The 21,265-nt window shown below is 44.9% G+C and overlaps 1 protein-coding gene across 1 annotated transcript in view; it reads right to left on the reverse strand.

Moving 5' to 3' along the window:
• Nucleotides 1–909: 909 nt before the first annotated feature.
• Nucleotides 910–21,265, reverse strand: part of LOC138672355 (transmembrane 4 L6 family member 1-like) — a 51,422-nt gene continuing 31,066 nt past the window's right edge. Inside the window, exons 4-6 of the mRNA XM_069760297.1 lie at nucleotides 18,429–18,574; nucleotides 2,250–2,442; nucleotides 910–1,220 (exon numbers count right to left, since the gene is read on the reverse strand). Of these exons, the coding sequence (XP_069616398.1) occupies nucleotides 1,206–1,220; nucleotides 2,250–2,442; nucleotides 18,429–18,574 (354 nt within the window). The 3' untranslated portion in view covers nucleotides 910–1,205. The remainder of the gene's footprint in view (nucleotides 1,221–2,249; nucleotides 2,443–18,428; nucleotides 18,575–21,265) is intronic.

Raw genomic sequence — 21,265 nt, forward strand, 5'->3', positions numbered from 1 at the left:
GATAGTAAAAAACCCAGTCAATGGAGGCGATCGTAATAAAGTTCTTTTACAATGTGAGGCTAGATGGATCATGGAAACTAATGCACAGGGACCCATCGGGTTAAATGATAAATTGGATATGACCATCTTTTTATGAAGATCTTGTTCATAATAAGAAATGTCTAATTTAACTTGTTTTATGTGCTTGTTAACGTTATTTGGTGTTTGTATCTGCATTGTTTTTATCATTCACCTGTTCACATTTAGTCGTCTAGCTCCCTATATAAGATATGACGTTCTTGATTCTTGCACCTGGACCCGTAGAAGCGCATAAGCGCGAAACGGCCGTCGTCCTTTTCTTCCCTCCCGCACCCTAAACCTCTACCAGCCGCCTCTCCACTTTATGTCTGTTCATTTTTTTGGCTGAATAAAGGACACTATTTTCCAGCAACACCAGGGTGAGTGCCACTTTCATTTTTTCTTCATGTGGATTGTTACAAATACCTTGCGGTTGAGCACCACCCATTAGTTGCTGCTTCGGTTTTGTGCCATATATGTCTTAAATAGAATCCTACGCTTAAGTGTGAATTGTCTGCCTTTAAGCCGCCTTAGTGCCTTCCTACTTTCAGCTCTTTCGCATTGCATAAAATATATGATATATGGTAAATACAATTACTAAATGTGGTTTGTCCTGGTCCAAATGTCGTTTTTGCACGATTGCACTTTCTGCTTGTTTTTTTGCACATGTTCCCCATGAACCCCATTTTTTCTGTCATGTATGCAATAAAAGACCTAATGTACATATATATTGGATCGTTTTTGTTGTATTTGTGGTTTCCACTTCCCCATTTGGTCTAATCTGGCATATTGTAGTTAAATGAGAATATTTTTATTCAATGACAGCAAACAGAGATACTGGTGAGGAAAGGAATAATAGCACAGAGGCGATTTTCATGATAAATTACGCCGTACATTTCAGCTTTATTTACATAAGACTTGACAACCCTTGGTGATAAGTCAGCGCAGACCCGCAGCACCGCAGACAACACATCATCATATCACAATGGGTGCTACTAAGTGACAGTCACTTTTACTGCATTTATAAAATTAGCTTTGTTACATCTGTACAAACACTATATTCTATCTTGAATTCTTTTTTCCTTTTTTAATTTGTGACTGGAGTTTTTCTAGTTGTGCCCTTCTCTACTTCTCCACAGTCTTCAGGTTCACGCCGTAGTTGTCTGAAACAAGAGAAAGCAACATATAAATGAGGACTATGCAGTATATACTGTGTAACACTACATATGTGTTATATATGCACGTAGTGGCAGTATGGTATATGAGACAGCGACATAAGGGCCAATAAAGATATATGGACTGTATGTGCTATGTGAGAAGTAGAGAGATATGACTATTCATGATGAATGGTGGTAGTAGTGATGATTTGACTTGTGCATGATGAATGATATATAAATGATCAAGATAAGGGAACTGAAGGTAAACTGATCATATTTGCAGATGATGCAAAGCTGGGAGGGATAGCTAACAATACAGGAAGACAGAGAAAGGATTCAAAAGGATCTAGATAAGCTTTAACAATGGGCAGCGACTAATAGAATGGTATTTAGCAGAGAAAAATGCAAGATTTTACATTTCGGCAAGTAAAAAATTGCATCTACAGAATGGGAGGAATAGAACTAAGCAACAGCACGTGTGAAAAAGACTTGGGTATACTAATAGATCACAGACTGCACATGAGTCAACAGTGTGATGCAGCAGCAAAAAAGGCAAACACACTTTTCGGCTGTATTAAGAGAAGCCTAGAGCCTAGATAGAGCCTCATATGAAGTAATTATCCCCCTCTGCTCCTCCTTGGTCAGGCCTCATCTGGAATACTGTGTCCAGTTTTGGGCACTGCATTTAAAAAAAGACATTGAAAAACTGGAGCAAGTTCTGAGAAGAGCGACCAGGATGGTGAGCGGACTGCAAAAGTACTGTATGTCCTACAAGGAAAGGTTAAAGGATCTGGGAATGTTTAGCTTGCAAAAAAGAAGGCTTTACGGAGACTTAATGGCTGTCTACAAATATCTGAAGGGATGTCACAGTGTAGCGGGATCATGACGAATGGTGGTACTTATGTTAGGGTGGCTATGATCATGTGTGTTGTACATGTGGGTGGTGATAGCTGTAGTATGTTAGATTTTAGAACTACATAGAGCGATATTACTATTATTATTTTTGCGGTATTAATGTATAAGCAGATGACGTACACTGATTTTTCTTTTTCTCATGCAAGTGCCGCAGATCACTCCGACGATGCCATTAATGACTTGAATGAGGCACAATATGGCCTCAATGAATCCGATCCCTAAGAGGATGGAGAATAAGACAATGTTCCACAGCACAACCTTCTCAGGTTCTTTACACAGGCTCCAAGAGTCATGATTGAAGAGATAATTGTCCCTGTAGGCAGAGAAATGTCATATGGTGAAATCACAAGCTGCAAACAACATGAAGGAGCCAGTCACTAGACATAGTGAACAGTGAAGCACCGCCATCTGGTGGCAATTAGTAGGTATTACGCATCTTTAGAAAATGAGTCACAAAGGCTTGAATACAGAATTCATCATGAACCTTCAGTATAATATATGTAACGTGAAGGGGAACTCCATAAATCTACTTTGTACTTTGCGCCATATTTAAGAAGTGAAAGACTTTCCAATAGCCTAAAGCTCTAATCCAGTGTTGCTATGACAACACCTTAGTGATATCTAGGAGACCAAACCAAAATGGCCACAATTACAGCGCCCAGGGCCCGTCTTCGGGTTTATGTTTTATGTGGGCCCTTGTGTGACAGAATCAGAGTGAACCCCTCTTCACTTTCGATTTTTACTGTAATTTTCTGTCAGTATAGAACTGTATTAGGGTTTTTGTTTTGGGGTAAAAGCTTTTTTATCTCTCCTTATGAAGCCTAAAGGGCATAAAAAAACAGCAATTCTGCCATTTTTATTTTTGCTTTGGAGTTTACTGTATGAGATCTATAATATAACGCTGGGAGCGTCACTCTGTCCGAAGCCTTTATAGACTGCGCAAGCGCCGGTGCAGTCTGGCCCCCACAGAGTGACGCTCCCAGGAGATCGCGGTATGCGTAAACACTGAACGCACACCGCGATCTCCAACAGAGAAGCAGGGACCGCCAAGAGGGTAAGTATCGGCTATATTCACCTGGCCCCGTTCCACCGCTGCGCGCCGCCATCTTCCCGGTCCTCGGCCTGTGACCTTCAGTTCAGAGGGCGCGATGATGCGCTTAATGCGCGCCGGCGCCGCCCTCTGACTGACCAGTCACAGCCAGAGGACCGGGAAGATGGCGGCGCGCAGCGGTAGAACGGGGCCAGGTGAATATAGTAAGTGCTGGGGGGCCTGAGCTGGCAGCGATACTGGCACCTGACCCCCACAGCGCGCCGGTGTCCCCACCTGCTCAGGCCCCCCAGCACTCGGCGCCCAGCGACCATAGGTGAGTATGGTATTTTTTTTTATATATATTGCAGCAGCATATGGGGCATATACTATGGAGCATCTTATGGGGCATACACACTGGAGCATCTTATGGGGCCATAAACCATAATGGAGCAGTGTACGGGGGCATATACTATGGAGCATCTTATGGGGGCCATAAATCATAATGGAGCAGTGTACGGGGCATATACTATGGAGCATCTTATGGGGGCCATAAACCATAATGGAGCAGTGTACGGGGGCATATACCATGGAGCATCTTATGGGGGCCATAAACCATAATGGAGCAGTGTACGGGGCATATACTATGGAGCATCTTATGGGGGCCATAAACCATAATGGAGCAGTGTATGGGGGCATATACCATGGAGCATCTTATGGGGGCCATAAACCATAATGGAGCAGTGTACGGGGCATACACTATGGAGCATCTTATGGGGGCCATAAACCATAATGGAGCAGTGTATTGTTATGAAAGGCAATTCAGAATCACAATGGACATGGAGGTCAGAGCACATACAGTGATCTGACAATAACCCAAAATAATAGAACGAGCTCTGAGACGTGGGAACTCTGCAGACCGCAATCCCTAATCCTATCAAACCACACTAAAGGTAGCCGTGGAGCGCTCCTGACCAGAACCTAGGCGCTTCGTCACAGCCTGAGAAACTAGCTAGTCCTGAAGATAGAAAAATAGCCTACCTTGCCTCAGAGAAATTCCCCAAAGGAAAAGGCAGCCCCCCACATATAATGACTGTGAGTAAGATGAAAACACAAACATAGAGATGAAACAGATTTAGCAAAGTGAGGCCCGACTAGCTGAACAGAACGAGGATAGGGAAGATAACTTTGCGGTCAGCACAAAAACCTATAAATAACCACGCAGAGGGGACAAAAAGACCCTCCGCACCGACTAACGGTACGGAGGTGGTCCCTCTGCGTCTCAGAGCTTCCAGCAGGCGAGAAAAACCAATAAAGCAAGCTGGACTGAAAAATAGCAACAAAATAACATAAGCAAAACTTAGCTTTGCAGAGCAGCAGGCCACAGGAATGATCCAGGGAAAAAACAAGTCCCACACTGGAACATTGACAGGAAGCATGGATCAAAGCATCAGGTGGAGTCAAGTAGAGAAGAAGCTAACGAGCTCACCAGATCACCTGAGGGAGGAAACTCAGAAGCTGCAGTACCACTTTCCTCCACAAACGGAAGATCCCAGAGAGAATCAGCCGAAGTACCACTTGTGACCACAGGAGTGAACTCTGCCACAGAATTCACAACAGTACCCCCCCCTTGAGGAGGGGTCACCGAACCCTCACCAGAGCCCCCAGGCCGACCAGGATGAGCCACATGAAAGGCACGAACAAGATCGGGAGCATGGACATCAGAGGCAAAAACCCAGGAATTATCTTCCTGAGCATAACCCTTCCATTTAACCAGATACTGGAGTTTCCGTCTTGAAACACGAGAATCCAAAATCTTCTCCACAATATACTCCAATTCCCCCTCCACCAAAACCGGGGCAGGAGGCTCAACAGATGGAACCATAGGTGCCACGTATCTCCGCAACAATGACCTATGGAATACGTTATGTATGGAAAAAGAATCTGGAAGGGTCAAACGAAAAGACACAGGATTAAGAACCTCAGAAATCCTATACGGACCAATAAAACGAGGTTTAAACTTAGGAGAGGAAACCTTCATAGGAATATGACGAGAAGATAACCAAACCAGATCCCCAACACGAAGTCGGGGACCCACACGGCGTCTGCGATTAGCGAAAAGTTGAGCCTTCTCCTGGGACAAGGTCAAATTGTCCACTACCTGAGTCCAAATCTGCTGCAACCTGTCCACCACAGTATCCACACCAGGACAGTCCGAAGACTCAACCTGTCCAGAAGAGAAACGAGGATGGAACCCAGAATTTCAGAAAAACGGTGAAACCAAGGTAGCCGAGCTGGCCCGATTATTAAGGGCGAACTCAGCCAAAGGCAAAAAGGACACCCAGTCATCCTGATCAGCAGAAACAAAGCACCTCAGATATGTTTCCAAGGTCTGATTGGTTCGCTCGGTCTGGCCATTAGTCTGAGGATGGAAAGCCGAGGAAAAAGACAAGTCAATGCCCATCCTACCACAAAAGGCTCGCCAAAACCTCGAAACAAACTGGGAACCTCTGTCAGAAACAATATTCTCTGGAATGCCATGCAAATGAACCACATGCTGGAAGAACAAAGGCACCAAATCAGAGGAGGAAGGCAATTTAGACAAGGGTACCAAATGGACCATCTTAGAAAAGCGATCACAGACCACCCAAATGACTGACATCTTTTGAGAAACGGGAAGGTCAGAAATAAAATCCATAGAGATATGTGTCCAAGGCCTCTTCGGGACCGGCAAGGGCAAAAGCAACCCACTGGCACGAGAACAGCAGGGCTTAGCCCGAGCACAAATCCCACAGGACTGCACAAAAGTACGCACATCCCGCGACAGAGACGGCCACCAAAAGGATCTAGCCACTAACTCTCTGGTACCAAAGATTCCAGGATGACCAGCCAACACCGAACAATGAAGTTCAGAGATAACTCTATTCGTCCACCTATCAGGGACAAACCGTTTCTCCGCTGGGCAACGATCAGGTTTATTAGCCTGAAATTTTTGCAGCACCCGCCGCAAATCAGGGGAGATGGCAGACACAATTACTCCCTCCTTGAGGATACCCGCCGGCTCAGACAAACCCGGAGAGTCGGGTACAAAACTCCTAGACAGAGCATCCGCCTTCACATTTTTAGAGCCCGGAAGGTACGAAATCACAAAGTCAAAACGGGCAAAAAATAACGACCAACGAGCTTGTCTAGGATTCAAGCGCTTGGCAGACTCGAGATAAGTCAAGTTCTTATGATCAGTCAATACCACCACGCGATGCTTAGCTCCTTCAAGCCAATGACGCCACTCCTCGAATGCCCACTTCATGGCCAGCAACTCTCGGTTGCCCACATCATAATTTCGCTCAGCAGGCGAAAACTTCCTGGAAAAGAAAGCGCATGGTTTCATCACTGAGCAACCAGAACCTCTCTGTGACAAAACAGCCCCTACTCCAATCTCAGAAGCATCAACTTCGACCTGGAATGGAAGAGAAACATCTGGTTGACACAACACAGGGGCAGAAGAAAAACGACGCTTCAACTCTTGAAAAGCTTCCACAGCAGCAGAAGACCAATTGACCACATCAGCACCCTTCTTGGTCAAATCGGTCAATGGTTTAGCAATACTAGAAAAATTGCAGATGAAGCGACGATAAAAATTAGCAAAGCCCAGGAACTTTTGCAGACTTTTCAGAGATGTCGGCTGAGTCCAATCATGGATGGCTTGGACCTTAACAGGATCCATCTCGATAGTAGAAGGGGAAAAGATGAACCCCAAAAATGAAACCTTCTGCACACCAAAGAGACACTTTGATCCCTTCACAAACAAAGAATTAGCACGCAGGACCTGAAAAACCGTTCTGACCTGCTTCACATGAGACTCCCAATCATGCGAGAAGATCAAAATGTCATCCAAGTACACAATCAGGAATTTATCCAGGTACTCTCGGAAGATGTCATGCATAAAGGACTGAAACACTGGTGAAGCATTGGCAAGTCCGAACGGCATCACGAGATACTCAAAATGACCCTCGGGCATATTAAATGCAGTTTTCCATTCATCGCCTTGCTTAATTCGCACCAGATTATACGCACTACGAAGATCTATCTTTGTGAACCAACTAGCCCCCTTAATCCGAGCAAACAGATCAGATAACAATGGCAAGGGGTACTGAAATTTAACCGTGATCTTATTAAGAAGGCGGTAATCTATACAAGGTCTCAGCGAACCATCCTTCTTGGCTACAAAAAAGAACCCTGCTCCTAATGGCGACGATGACGGGCGAATATGCCCCTTCTCCAGGGATTCCTTCACATAACTGCGCATAGCGGTGTGCTCAGGCACGGATAAATTAAACAATCGACCTTTTGGGAATTTACTACCAGGAATCAAATTGATAGCACAATCACAATCCCTATGCGGAGGTAGGGTATTGGACTTGGGCTCATCAAATACATCCCGGTAATCAGACAAGAACTCTGGGACCTCAGAAGGGGTGGATGACGAAATTGACAGAAATGGAACATCACCATGTACCCCCTGACAACCCCAGCTGGACACCGACATGGATTTCCAATCTAATACTGGATTATGGGCTTGTAGCCATGGCAACCCCAACACGACTACATCATGCAGATTATGCAACACCAGAAAGCGAATAACCTCCTGATGTGCAGGAGCCATGCACATGGTCAGCTGGGTCCAGTATTGAGGCTTATCCTTGGCCAAAGGCGTAGCATCAATTCCTCTCAATGGAATAGGACACTGCAAGGGCTCCAAGAAAAACCCACAACGCTTAGCATATTCCAAGTCCATCAAATTCAGGGCAGCGCCTGAATCCACAAATGCCATGACAGAATACGATGACAAAGAGCAGATCAAGGTAACGGACAGAAGAAATTTTGACTGTACAGTACCAATGGTGGCAGACCTAGCGAACCGCTTAGTGCGCTTAGGACAATCAGAGATAGCATGAGTGGAATCACCACAGTAGAAACACAGACCATTCAGACGTCTATGTTCTTGCCGTTCAACTCTGGTCAAGGTCCTATCACACTGCATAGGCTCAGGTTTAAGCTCAGGTAATACCGCCAAATGGTGCACAGATTTACGCACACGCAAGCGTCGACCGATCTGAATGGCCAAAGACATAGACTCATTCAAACCAGCAGGCATAGGAAATCCCACCATGACATCCTTAAAGGGACTCTGTCACCTGAAATTGGCGGGACTGGTTTTGGGTCATATGGGCGGAGTTTTTGGGTGTTTGATTCACCCTTTCCTTACCCGCTGTCTGCATGCTGGCTGCAATATTGGATTGAAGTTCATTCTCTGTCCTCCATAGTACACGCCTGCGCAAGGTAATCTTGCCTTGCACAGGCGTGTACTACGGAGGACAGAGAGTGAACTTCAATCCAATATTGCAGCCAGCATGCAGACAGCGGGTAAGGAAAGGGTGAATCAAACACCCAAAAACTCCGCCCATATGACCCAAAACCAGTCCCGCCAAATTCAGGTGACAGGTTCCCTTTAAGGGCTTCAGAGAGACCCTTTCTGAATATTGCTGCCAGCGCAGATTCATTCCATTGAGTGAGCACTGACCACTTTCTAAATTTCTGACAATATACCTCTATCTCATCCTGAGCCTGACAAAGAGCCAGCAAATTTTTTTCTGCCTGATCCACTGAATTAGGCTCATCGTACAGCAACCCAAGCGCCAGGAAAAACGCATCGATATTACTCAATGCAGGATCTCCTGACGCAAGAGAAAATGCCCAGTCCTGAGGGTCGCCGCGCAAAAAAGAAATGACGATCCTAACCTGTTGAATTGGGTCACCAGAAGAGCGAGGTTTCAAAGCCAGAAATAGTTTACAATTATTTTTGAAACTCAGAAATTTAGTTCTATCTCCAAAAAACAAATCTGGAATAGGAATTCTCGGTTCTAGCAAAGAATTCTGAACCACAAAATCTTGAATATTTTGAACTCTTGCCGTGAGCTGACCCACACATGAAGACAGACCTTTAATGTCCATTGCTACACCTGTGTCCTGAACCACCCAAATGTCTAGGGGAAAAAAAAAAGACAAATCACAGTGCAAAGAAAAAAAAATGGTCTCAGAACTTCTTTTTTCCTTCTATTGAGAATCATTAGCACTTTTGGGCTTCCTGTACTGTTATGAAAGGCAATTCAGAATCACAATGGACATGGAGGTCAGAGCACATACAGTGATCTGACAATAACCCAAAATAATAGAACGAGCTCTGAGACGTGGGAACTCTGCAGACCGCAATCCCTAATCCTATCAAACCACACTAAAGGTAGCCGTGGAGCGCTCCTGACCAGAACCTAGGCGCCTCGTCACAGCCTGAGAAACTAGCTAGTCCTGAAGATAGAAAAATAAGCCTACCTTGCCTCAGAGAAATTCCCCAAAGGAAAGGCAGCCCCCCACATATAATGACTGTGAGTAAGATGAAAACACAAACATAGAGATGAAACAGATTTAGCAAAGTGAGGCCCGACTAGCTGAACAGAACGAGGATAGGGAAGATAACTTTGCGGTCAGCACAAAAACCTATAAATAACCACGCAGAGGGGACAAAAAGACCCTCCGCACCGACTAACGGTACGGAGGTGGTCCCTCTGCGTCTCAGAGCTTCCAGCAGGCGAGAAAAACCAATAAAGCAAGCTGGACTGAAAAATAGCAACAAAATAACATAAGCAAAACTTAGCTTTGCAGAGCAGCAGGCCACAGGAATGATCCAGGGAAAAAACAAGTCCCACACTGGAACATTGACAGGAAGCATGGATCAAAGCATCAGGTGGAGTTAAGTAGAGAAGAAGCTAACGAGCTCACCAGATCACCTGAGGGAGGAAACTCAGAAGCTGCAGTACCACTTTCCTCCACAAACGGAAGATCCCAGAGAGAATCAGCCGAAGTACCACTTGTGACCACAGGAGTGAACTCTGCCACAGAATTCACAACAGTGTATGGGGGCATATACCATGGAGCATCTTAAGGGGGCCATAAACTTTTATGGAGCAGTGTACGAGGACATATACTATGGAGCATCTTATGGGGGCCATCAACCTTTATGGAGCAGTGTACGGGGCATATACTATGGAGCATTTTATGGGGGCCATAAACCTTTATGGAGCAGCGTATGGGGCATATGGATGGGAGCAGCAAATTAAAGAACGGTGGCGCAGGATGGGAGCAGCACATGACAGAACGGGGGCGCAGGATGGGAGCAGCACATGACAGAATAGGGCAGCACATAACAGAACGGGGGCGCAGGATGGGAGCAGCACATGTCAGAATGGGGGCGCAGGATGGGAGCAGCACATGACAGGATGGGGACGCAGGATGGGTGCAGCACATGTCAGAATGGAGGCGCAGGATGGGAGCAGCACATGTCAGAATGGGGGCGCAGGATGGGAGCAGCACATGACAGGATGGGGGCGCAGGATGGAGCAGCACATGACAGAATGGGGGCGCAGGATGGAGCAGCACATGACAGAATGGAGGCGCAGGATGGAGCAGCACATACCAGAATGGAGACCATATACCAATATAAATGCTCGCTACCCGGGCGTAGAACTGGTTCAATAGCTAGTATGGTAATTATTATATTTTAGTAGTGCGGACGGTTACGCATGCAGCGATATCAAATATGTGGGTTTTTTTAGATTTTATGTTCGAAAACAAAGGAGCCGAATTTAAACTTTTATACACTAAATACTTAAATATACAGGTTCTTCTCACAAAGTTAGAATACCATCAAAAAGTTTATTTCAGTTCTTCGATACAAAGTGAAACTCATATGTTATATAGAGTCATTACAAACAGAGTGATCTCTTTCAAGTGTTTATTTCTGTTAATGATGATGATTATGAGTTTCACTTTTTGTATTGAAGAACTGAAATAAATTAACTTTTTGATGGTATTCTAATTTTGTGAGAAACCCCTGTATGTATAAAATATATTTACATGTTTTATTAGTCTGTAATATTTTAAAATTGTTATCTCCTATGAAACCATAGGCTTGGCTTCAAAGATGTTAAAACAAGGCAGACACAGAAGTCTTCAGTAGGCCCCTGGCAGCCATGACAATACAATCGCTCCCCTGTCTTCAAACACTCTAAAAACCCTCAGTTCAGTGATTGCCTGCAGCTGGGATGTGCGCTGCCGAAGTGACGTTCCCGCCCCAGCCAAAATACCAAAGCCTGAGCAGTGGCACCGAGGACACAGGGCACTGAATACTGGGAGGCCGAGAACCTGCTCCGTTTCTTATTTTAAGAATTTTAGAGTGTTTGGGGTAAACTTTACTGAAAGCGAAAAACCTATTAAAGGCTGCTATCACAATTGACAGTGACATCTAGGAAGTTAAACTGCTGTGATCGTAGCAGTTAGACTCAGGTAATGGCTGTACAGCACCAGGGTCAGACTGGCCCACCTGAGAAGCGGCACTGACACCTGCTGGCATATAGGGCCAGCAGCTGCCTAGGGCCCCTGCTGCTCCAGGGGCCCCCAGCAAGTGGCGTCACACCATGCAGCTGTTATGGGGGCTACCGGTGCCAGCGGAGCAGCAGCGGGTGACAGGAGGCAAAAGCCGGCTGTTGCGGCTAAAGCCTGTCCCTGCCGCTAAAGAGAAATTAATATTCACTCTTCCCCACGCCCCCTGGGCGTGGAGAGGGGTGAATATTAATTTCACTTTAATAGCGGGCATTGTTAGCAGCGACAGCTGGCTAACGCTGCCCACTATTAGGACCCGCAGACCAGAGCCCCCGCTCCACCAGGGGTTCCCAGCCCACACGGCCGCTATGGAGCATTAAGTCAGGGGAGCCCGGCACCAGCGCCGCCTCCCAGTGCGTGCCACATTCAACTGTATCGTCATCATAGATAACGATACGGTTGAAAGCAATAATGGAGGAGAGAGTGTCAGATGACGCTCCCTCTCCCATCATTCCCCTCTGCTGCTGACATCACTTTATCGTGTGCCCGCAGCGCAGCTCCTGACACCAGAGCAGAGCCAGAATCAGCGTGGGAACGAGGAGGAGAGGTAAGTATTGTGGGTTTTTATATATACTGCTCAAAAAAATAAAGGGAACACTTAAACAATAGACTATAACTCCAAGTAAATCAAACTTCTGTGAAATCAAACTGTCCACTTAGGAAGCAACACTGATTGTCAATCAATTTCACATGCTGTTGTGCAAGTGGAATAGAAAACAAATGGAAATTATTGGCAATTATCAAGACACCCTCAATAAAGGAGTGGTTCTGCTGGTGGGGACCACAGACCACATCTCAGTACCAATGCTTTCTGGCTGATGTTTTGGTCACTTTTGAATGTTGGTTGTGCTTTCACACTTGTGGTAGCATGAGACGGACTCTACAACCTACACAAGTGGCTCAGGTAGTGCAGCTCATCCAGGATGGCACATCAATTCGAGCTGTGGCAGGGAGGTTTGCTGTGTCTGTCAGCGTAGTGTCCAGAGGCTGGAGGCGCTACCAGGAGACAGGCCAGTACACCAGGAGATGTGGAGGGGGCCGTTGGAGGGCAACAACCCAGCAGCAGAACCGCTACCTCAGCCTTTGTGCAAGGAGGAACAGGAGGAGCACTGCCAGAGCCCTGCAAATCTACCTCCAGCAGGCCACAAATGTGCATGTGTCTGCACAAATGGTTAGAAACCGACTCCATGAGGATGGTCTGAGTGCCTGATGTGCACAGATGAGGGTTGTGCTCACAACCCAACACCATGCAGGACGCTTGGCATTTGCCACAGAACACCAGGATTGGCAAATTCGCCACTGGTGCCCTGTGCTCTTCACAGATGAAAGCAGGTTCACACTGAGCACATGTGACAGATGTGACAGAGTCTGGGGACGCCATGGAGAGCGATCTGCTGCCTGCAACATCCTTAAGCATGACCAGATTGGCAGTGGGTCAATAATGGTGTGGGGTTACTTTTCTTTGGAGGGCTGCACAGCCCTCCATATGCACGCCAGAGGTAGCCTGACAGCCATTAGGTACCAAGATGAGATCCTCAGACCCCTTGTGAGACCATATGCTGGCGTGGTTGGCCCTGGGTTCCTCCTAATGCAGGACAATGCCAGACCTCATGTGTGTCACGGCGCCGCTCAGCGCCACCGCTCCTACCACCCCGCCTGCCACTCCGCCCCCCGCTCGCCGACATACTTACCCTCTCCGGTGCGCTCCTTCTGCAGGCACGCATTCTTCCTTCTCCTCCTGATTCTCCGCTGCTTACTTGTGTCCGTCGGGTGCGCATGCACACTCCATCTCCTTCTGCGCACGCGCACTTCCTCTTTGCTATGCTGGCGTGCCGCTTCTCTCTTTGACCCTGGAGGACCCTAACCCGGAAGTACTTGTGTCTCTCCTATTTAAGGTAACTCCTTCCTCTGCTCCATGCCTGATTGTCATTTGTCCTCATTTGACCCAGGTCCCTCTGTACCTTGCTCTGTCCTGTGCATTCGCCATACCTTGTCCTGTTCTGTGCGTTCGCCATACCTAGCTCTGTCCCGTGTTTCCGCCATACCCTGCCTGTCCTGTGTTTCCACCATACCCTGCCTGTCCAGTGTTTCCGTCATATCCAGTCCGTCCTGGGCGTCCACCATATCCAGCCTATTCTTAGTCTCAGTCATTGCCAGTCAGTCCTGTATCTCCATTATAGCCAGTTCTGCGTCTTTTCCGCTTGTACTTCCTGTCCCCGGGTATCAGCTTCTGTGGCAATAGTCTCCCTCGGGCCTGCCCCTAACACTCCCTGTATTGGGGGTGGTCCACTTGGCCAGCTCACCCTTGGGAGGTTCGTTGTTGTGGTTCTGCGGGTTCACTTTAGGAGTTCCAAAAGAACTGACAATGTGGCTGGAGTGTGTCAGCAGTTTCTGCAAGATAAAGGCATTAAAACTATGGACTGGCCTGCCCATTCCCCAGACCTGAATCCGACTGAACACACCTAGGACATCATGTCTCGCTCCATCCACCAATGTCACGTTGCACCACAGACTGTCCAGGAGTTGGCAGATGCTTTAGTCCAGATCTGGGAGGAGATCCCTCAGGAGACCATCCGCCACCTCATCAGGAGCATGCCCAGGCATTGTAGGGAGGTCAGACAGGCACGTGGAGGCCACACACACTACTGAGCATTATTTCCTTGTCTTTGGGCATTTCCACTGAAGTTGAATAAGCCTGTAATTTGATTTTCCACTTTGATTTTGAGCATCATTCCAACTCCAGACCTCCATGGGATATTAGTTGTGATTTGTGTTGATCATTTTTAGGTTTTACTGTTCTCAACGCATTCCACTATATAATGAATAAAGATTTACAACTGGAATATTTCATTCAGTGATATCTAGGATGTGGGATTTTAAAAACTACTAAACCTAACGCAATTGTGTAATAGAAGTAACTGAATCAGTGCGACAACCACCAGCAAAGGATCATGTGAAATGAATCACGGACAATCGGGAATGAACAAAGCAAAAAAAGGGAAAGAACCAACCAATCAAACAGTCCAAACAATCTTTTGCACACAAAAAAATATTGTTTTTTTCCTTGCACTTTGAAATACACTTAATTTACACATTTGTTTCACTTTCACGCATTTTAAATGCATTATTATTGGCAATTTTTCTATATATTTAATAATGTAATGGATGTGCTGCCTTACAATTCAGATTTTTATAACATGCATTGTCCTTTTTTGGCTTTTAATATTGTCAGTATCACTTAATAAAGTATTGATTTTTAATTTTGGTCCGTTTGATCGGATGGTTCTTTCCCCTTTTTTTTACTTTGTTCTGCTGTAGCCAATGACAGGTCGACGTGACCTTGTGTTTTGGATCGTTGTCATGTTGGAAGGTCCAAGTACGTCCCATGCGCAGCTTCCGGGCTAGTGATTGCAAATTTTCCTCCAATGTTTGCTGATAACGTGCTGCATGGATCTTTCCTTCACCTTTGACCAAGTTTCCTGTGCCTTTATAGCTCACACATCCCCAAAACATCAGTGATCCACCTCCATGCTTTACAGTAGGAATGGTGTTCCTTTCATCACAGGCCTTGTTGACCTCTATCCAAATGTAATGTTTCTGGTTGTGGCCCAAAAGTTAAATTTTGGTCTCATCACTCCAAATTACCTTGTTCCAGAGGTTTTGAGGCTTGTATCTGTGCTGTTTTGCATATTTTAGGCAAGATACTTTGTAGCATTTACGCCGTAATGGCTTTCTTCATTGTGACTCGACCATGCATCCCATTTTTCTTCAAGTGCCTGCTTATTGTGTATCTAGAAACAGCCACACCTCTAGTTTTCAGAGAGTCCAGTATTTCAGCTGATGTTATTTGTGGGTGTTTCTTTGCATCCTGAACAATTTTCCTGGCAGTTGTGGATGAAATTTTTGTTAGTCTACCTGACCGTGTTTTTTTTACAGCGCCCCTGATTTTGCATTTGTGAATCACAGTTTGAACGCTGCTGACTGGCATTATCAATTCCTTGGATATCTTTTTGTATCCCTTTCTTGTTTTATACAGTTCAACTACCTTTTCCTGTAGATCCATTGACAATTCTTTTGCTTTCCTCATGACTCACAATCCAGAAATGTCAGTGGCTGGATGAAAAATGCAAGAGTCTGTCTGGATCCCAGAAACTCACTCAGCTTTTCTGCACACACTGATTACAAGCAAACAGGTCACAGGTGAGGATGTTACCTTTAGTAGCCATTCAAACCCATTTGTGTCAACTTCTGTGCATGTTATCAGGCCAAAATCACCAGGGTATGTAAACTTTTTATCAGTGTCATTTGGATGTTTTGATTTGTCATGATTTACAAAGAGAAAACACAGTAGTTTGACAATAAATGGCTTCACCCAACCACTAACCATGAGTGGAGAAAAAGTTTTGGTGTTATCATACATATTCATTGAAAAAAGGCCAAGAAAGCAAAAATTCTGCCGGGGTATGTAAACTTTTGAGCACAACTGTATATCAGTGAGTTCTGATTGCATAATACTCTATGAGGGGGTGTTAGGCACTGGTATTCTCCCGCTTCACAGGGTAGATCCCAAGCCTTGTCTGCATTAGCGGTCTCCCATTCAGCTTTTGCCACTGCAGGTGCTGCCAAGCATAGACGTCAGTCTCAGCATCTTGCTTAGGCTCGTGCTGTTCATCTGGTTACTGCTGGCTCTTCAGCCAAGCCTATTGTAACCAGCGGTAGGCAGCGACGAGCGAACGCTCTGGAGACCCTACTGAGCATGCTCCTGATGTGGTAACGTCTCATTGGTTGTCGGTCGTCAGCTACTCTGGTGATGTGGCAGCTCTGGATTGGTCCGCAAGCAAGGTCCTGTCCGACTAGACATGAGCTGGACATATAAAAGGGTCTCAGAGGCGCACGCGGGCGCGCTAGTATCAATCTCTTTACGTGTGTATGGGACTTTGCAACAGTGTGGTCTTTATCATCATGTGCTCAGGGTCGGCGGTATACCCTGGTATTAGTGCGTTTTACCGCACAATTGGTGGCCTTGCATTTATTTCTATGTAGCTACATAGTGGGCCCCAAGAATGATTTTCTCTGGTGGGCCCAAGGTGCTCCAGTCCTACGCTGTACAGCACAGCTGGTAACCTCGCTGTTTGGAGTGAATTCTGCTCCTGAGCACGTTCGATTATTGGTGGACATTTGCCAGAAGAAATCTGGGATGAGAGATTTGGTTCCTAGAGATGAAAAGTCTAATAAAGACGTGTCCTTCCTTACTTTTCATCTTGACTCAACATAGCCCAAGATGATGAGTTTAAAAACAAACATAATACTCAGTCAGGAGATGTTTTTGCTATAGGTGTCTGTAAGTGACCACCCATTTGTTATCTAACATTTTACAATCACGGAGAGGAATTTACCAAACTAAAGGCTGTAGAATTTGGTCATAAAACACTCTTTTACAAGTTTTACCACATTTATGAGAAGCTGAATTCATCACGAAAGTCGCTATCTATAAATCTGTCCGAAACTTTATTTGCATTACCAACCACGCCACATTTTCCCCTACTTTTGGACTTAGTTCACACATTGTTTATATAATGCCAGTTATATGCGTGTATTTCTAATCCACAATTTGCAGCATTTTTGCATCTAAAATTTGCGCATATTATCCACATTTACTAAAGTGTGTTTATGCACGTTTTATTTAATTTTTTTTTCCGGAAACTTCCCAAAAGAAAGCAACAAAGCAATGCTAAGGTAGTAGTTTATGCTGCGGATTTAAATGGAATATGTCAGTATGATGAATCCCCCCCTCATCCCCAAACTACATTTATGGGCATACATGTATTTTAATGCTAAATGTATCGACAACTTTATATCTTCTATCTGTGGCTGCATTCTTGAGAAATCAGTGTTTTAAATCTTTAGAACAAGGCATTAAGTGCTCTGGGTGTGTGCTCTGGTTTGTTTCCTGAAGTTGATGCCCCTCACAGCACCAACCTCTTCAGCTTGATTCATAAGTCTCTTGTCTTTGTAATCTCAGGCATGGAAATCAGACAATGAGCTATCAATTAAACTAAAGAGATTGGTGCTATGTGGGGCAACAACCTCACTGATTTCATGGAAATGCAGCAACAGATAGAAGACATAAAGGTGCTGAAGAATTTAGCTTTCAAAGACCTGCATACCCATATATGCAGTATGGGGTTTGATCTTACTGACAGATTACCTTTAAAGGTCTCCATTAAAATGGTAAAAGCCCACAAAGGTTTGTTTCTGCAACAGAAATTTCAGGCTACAGATTTAAAAAGAAAAAAAACAAAAGCCAATTACATAATAGACTGACAAAGTGTCGAAAATGGTACAGAAAAAAGGCAAAAAATTGCATGACCCAGTTTGGTAAATTTGGCACATTTTAATACTGTCTAGAGTAAGGGCGTAATTCTTCATGATTATCCTTTTTTATTTGGAGTGAGTTTGTAAGTTTTTGTAACTTTTTGAAAGTCATAATTCACAACCTAGAATTAGCCAGAGCTACCAACTATACAATCCCTTCTTAGTATGCATGTCTGTGTCATTTTAGGAACTAGAATAGAAAAATCCTTGTTAGGATGGTAAAGTCTGATAGAGACCCCCAACGTCCCAGGCTCTGAGGCTCTGAGGCATGTGCCCCATGTGCGCTCCCTATAATTCAGAAATGTCCATGAATGACTTTAAGAAAGGCTGGATGAGAATTTCCAAGTTTTCAGAAATTGACCATGTACTGTATATATAACCTTAGTGATGCTTAGGACACTTACTCATCTGTATCATTCCGGAAGGGATATATGTATTCACCATCTCCTGTGTCACACAGAGGTCCATGAACCAAACCCATGGCTGAGATGACCACACAGTACCCTCCTCCAATGGTGCCCAGGGCGGACAGGATTACAGTCAGGAACATCTGGTGACCCACAAACATGATCATCTCATTATGGTGCACATAGACATATAGCAAAATAGGAACAAGGCCATAATGTTAAGTAATGTTCCTTATAGGGTACCTAAGTTACCTATGAAAATCTATATTCACCCTGAGACTGTAGTGCACCATCCATCAGGCAAGATAAGAACATGGGCACCATGGCCATGTCACATCTGGTTCTCCACCTTGGAGGACCACAGGAGTCCATTGCAAGTGATTTTACAGTTTCCCTTAGTATTTGCAATGTGGTTCCTTTGGCTAGCACTAGACGTAAAACTGGACAGCCCAATAAATGGCTCCTCTGATTGAGTCACTCAGTTATCGTCAGCCAGGCACCAGTAGAACCTCACTCAGTGACCACTGGTTAGTCGAGAATTGCATGTTATTACTGAGTCCCCCAACATGAGAAATGCAAATGTTGCCCTCAGGGGGTTTTCAAACTTGTTCACTAGGCAACTGAACTAAATACTGGGTCAACCAGGACTAAAATGGGCTCGGCATATAACACACAGAGTCTCAGTAAAGGATTGTTTTCACTGACCGAACTTCAGCCGTAAACGACCGCCGATCAGAGTTACCGTAGTCTTAATAGTTTGCTGAGATTGGCTTACCGAGCTTCAGATGCCCACAAAACAATCGTTTCTAGATTGTTCTGTGCTCATAGGCTGCCATTGTTCTCGACAGCACATGTCATGTTTACACAGGATGATGTGCTGTCGAGAAGGATGATTTAGGCTGCCGTCACACTAGCAGTATTTGGTCAGTTTTTTACCTCAGTATTTGTAAGCCAAAACCAGGAGTGGAACAAATAGAGGAAAAGTATCATAGAAACACGTCCGTCACCACTTCTGCATTTATCACCACCTCCTGGTTTTGGCTTACAAATACTGAGGTAAAATACTGACCAAATGCTGCTAGTGTGACGGCAGCCTTACAAGCAAGCTTAAAAATCATTTCACTCAACGAACGAGTGTTTTCCTTATTCAACTTAGTACTTGTCGACCTGTTTTCACAGGATGATAGGAGATAACGTCCTGATAACTGGGGGTCTCACCATTCGGACCCACATCGATCTTGAGAATCAGGGCTCTGAAAAGAAAATTGTGAATGTAACAGAGGTTGATCATGCGTACTGGGAGTGCCATAGGGATGTGATCAGATATCTCCAGCGCTCCCATTAAGGAGGAATGGCAGTGCACATGATCGACCAACAATCCATTCACACAGGGTTCTTCAGAGCCTTGGTTCTCAGGATTGGTGGCGGTTCCAGTGCTCGGACCATAAAGAGGAAAGAGCAGTACATGCACAAAAACGGTTGGAACACCACAAATCAATAATTTAAAAAAATATCAAATTTTATTTATACACAAAAAGTACTACACACAGTTAAAAACATCTAAAAAACTACTCCAACAAGTAGATATATCCAAACTTCCATGTTTTAAATACAATATGTCTGGCCATCAACATTTGTTTGCACCAAAATAATTATATAGTAAAGATGCTGCATATATCTGAAACAACAAAGAAATTTCTATTGCAGATTGGCGGAATCCTCATGGGGGCTCTTATTAGATCTATGACCGCCCCATATATATGGGTGTTGGGCAAAGGACGCTCGCTTGATAACACAAGAAATCTAAAATGCAGCTATTTTGCATGTTCTGGTATTTGTCAAAATGTTTTTTTTTCTGCTTTTTTTCTGCTTTTTGCAGTACATATTGGGGACCACGAACTCCGTGGTAAACTTGAGACCACATTATTGGGAACAGCTTTCCCTTTTGAGACTGATATTCTGGGGACCTGTTGCAGGTTCGAGACCACATGACTGAAAACAGCCTTTTCTTTTAAGACGGACACTCTGGTGATCCGTAGCATATTTGGGACCAGGCTACTGGCAACAGCTAATTGTTCTGAGACTATCTATCATGCATATGTTGTGGTGTGTGGGCAAAATCTTTTATGAAGCCCGCAGAAATTTTTTCATCATCCCTTCGGGTATATATGTTTTTTCTAATATAGACCAAGTGGTCCATCTATGCAGGTATATTGAAATGGGACTTACCATTTACCCTGGACCCTGCACATAAAGCACCTTTGAATTTCGAGTAAATGTTCGAAGCAATAGGGAAGAGGATCTATATCTGTAGCGTGCAGGAGTCAGAATCTGTATCAAAGGATATACGTTTACCAGTGCGCAAACATATATGAACATGGGGCATCCATTGTGAGATGCGCAGGTGCACGAAATGGGAATCATAGACATGGAAGGTAGAATGTACATAACTGTGAAAACTCAACGCACTTAGCGTAAATGTAAGAAGGGACAGGGATCTGTACCCTCAGTGCGCAGGCGCCGTAATAAAGTTTGGGAGACATAGTTCTCCAGCGCGCAAGCGCCTATGAACACAACGTATTGATAATGGAAGGCGCAAGCGCACTGAATTGAACACTATCGCGCAAGCGCAGTGATGTAAGATGACCTTTGTAGTATACTTCCGGGTTAGTGCGATCAGCACGGACACCACCGCCATGAGGTGCCTCTCTCACACCTGCCGGCAGGTAAATCTAATTTTTCAGGCTTAAATAGCCAGCATTACACGCAATAAGTACACTCACCTTGAGAAAGACACAGTGTATGTGTCGGAACGCGTGGGTCCTTTAATCTTC

Source organism: Ranitomeya imitator, chromosome 3 (genome assembly GCF_032444005.1).
Source record: "Ranitomeya imitator isolate aRanImi1 chromosome 3, aRanImi1.pri, whole genome shotgun sequence".
NCBI classification, from domain to species: Eukaryota; Metazoa; Chordata; class Amphibia; order Anura; family Dendrobatidae; genus Ranitomeya; species Ranitomeya imitator.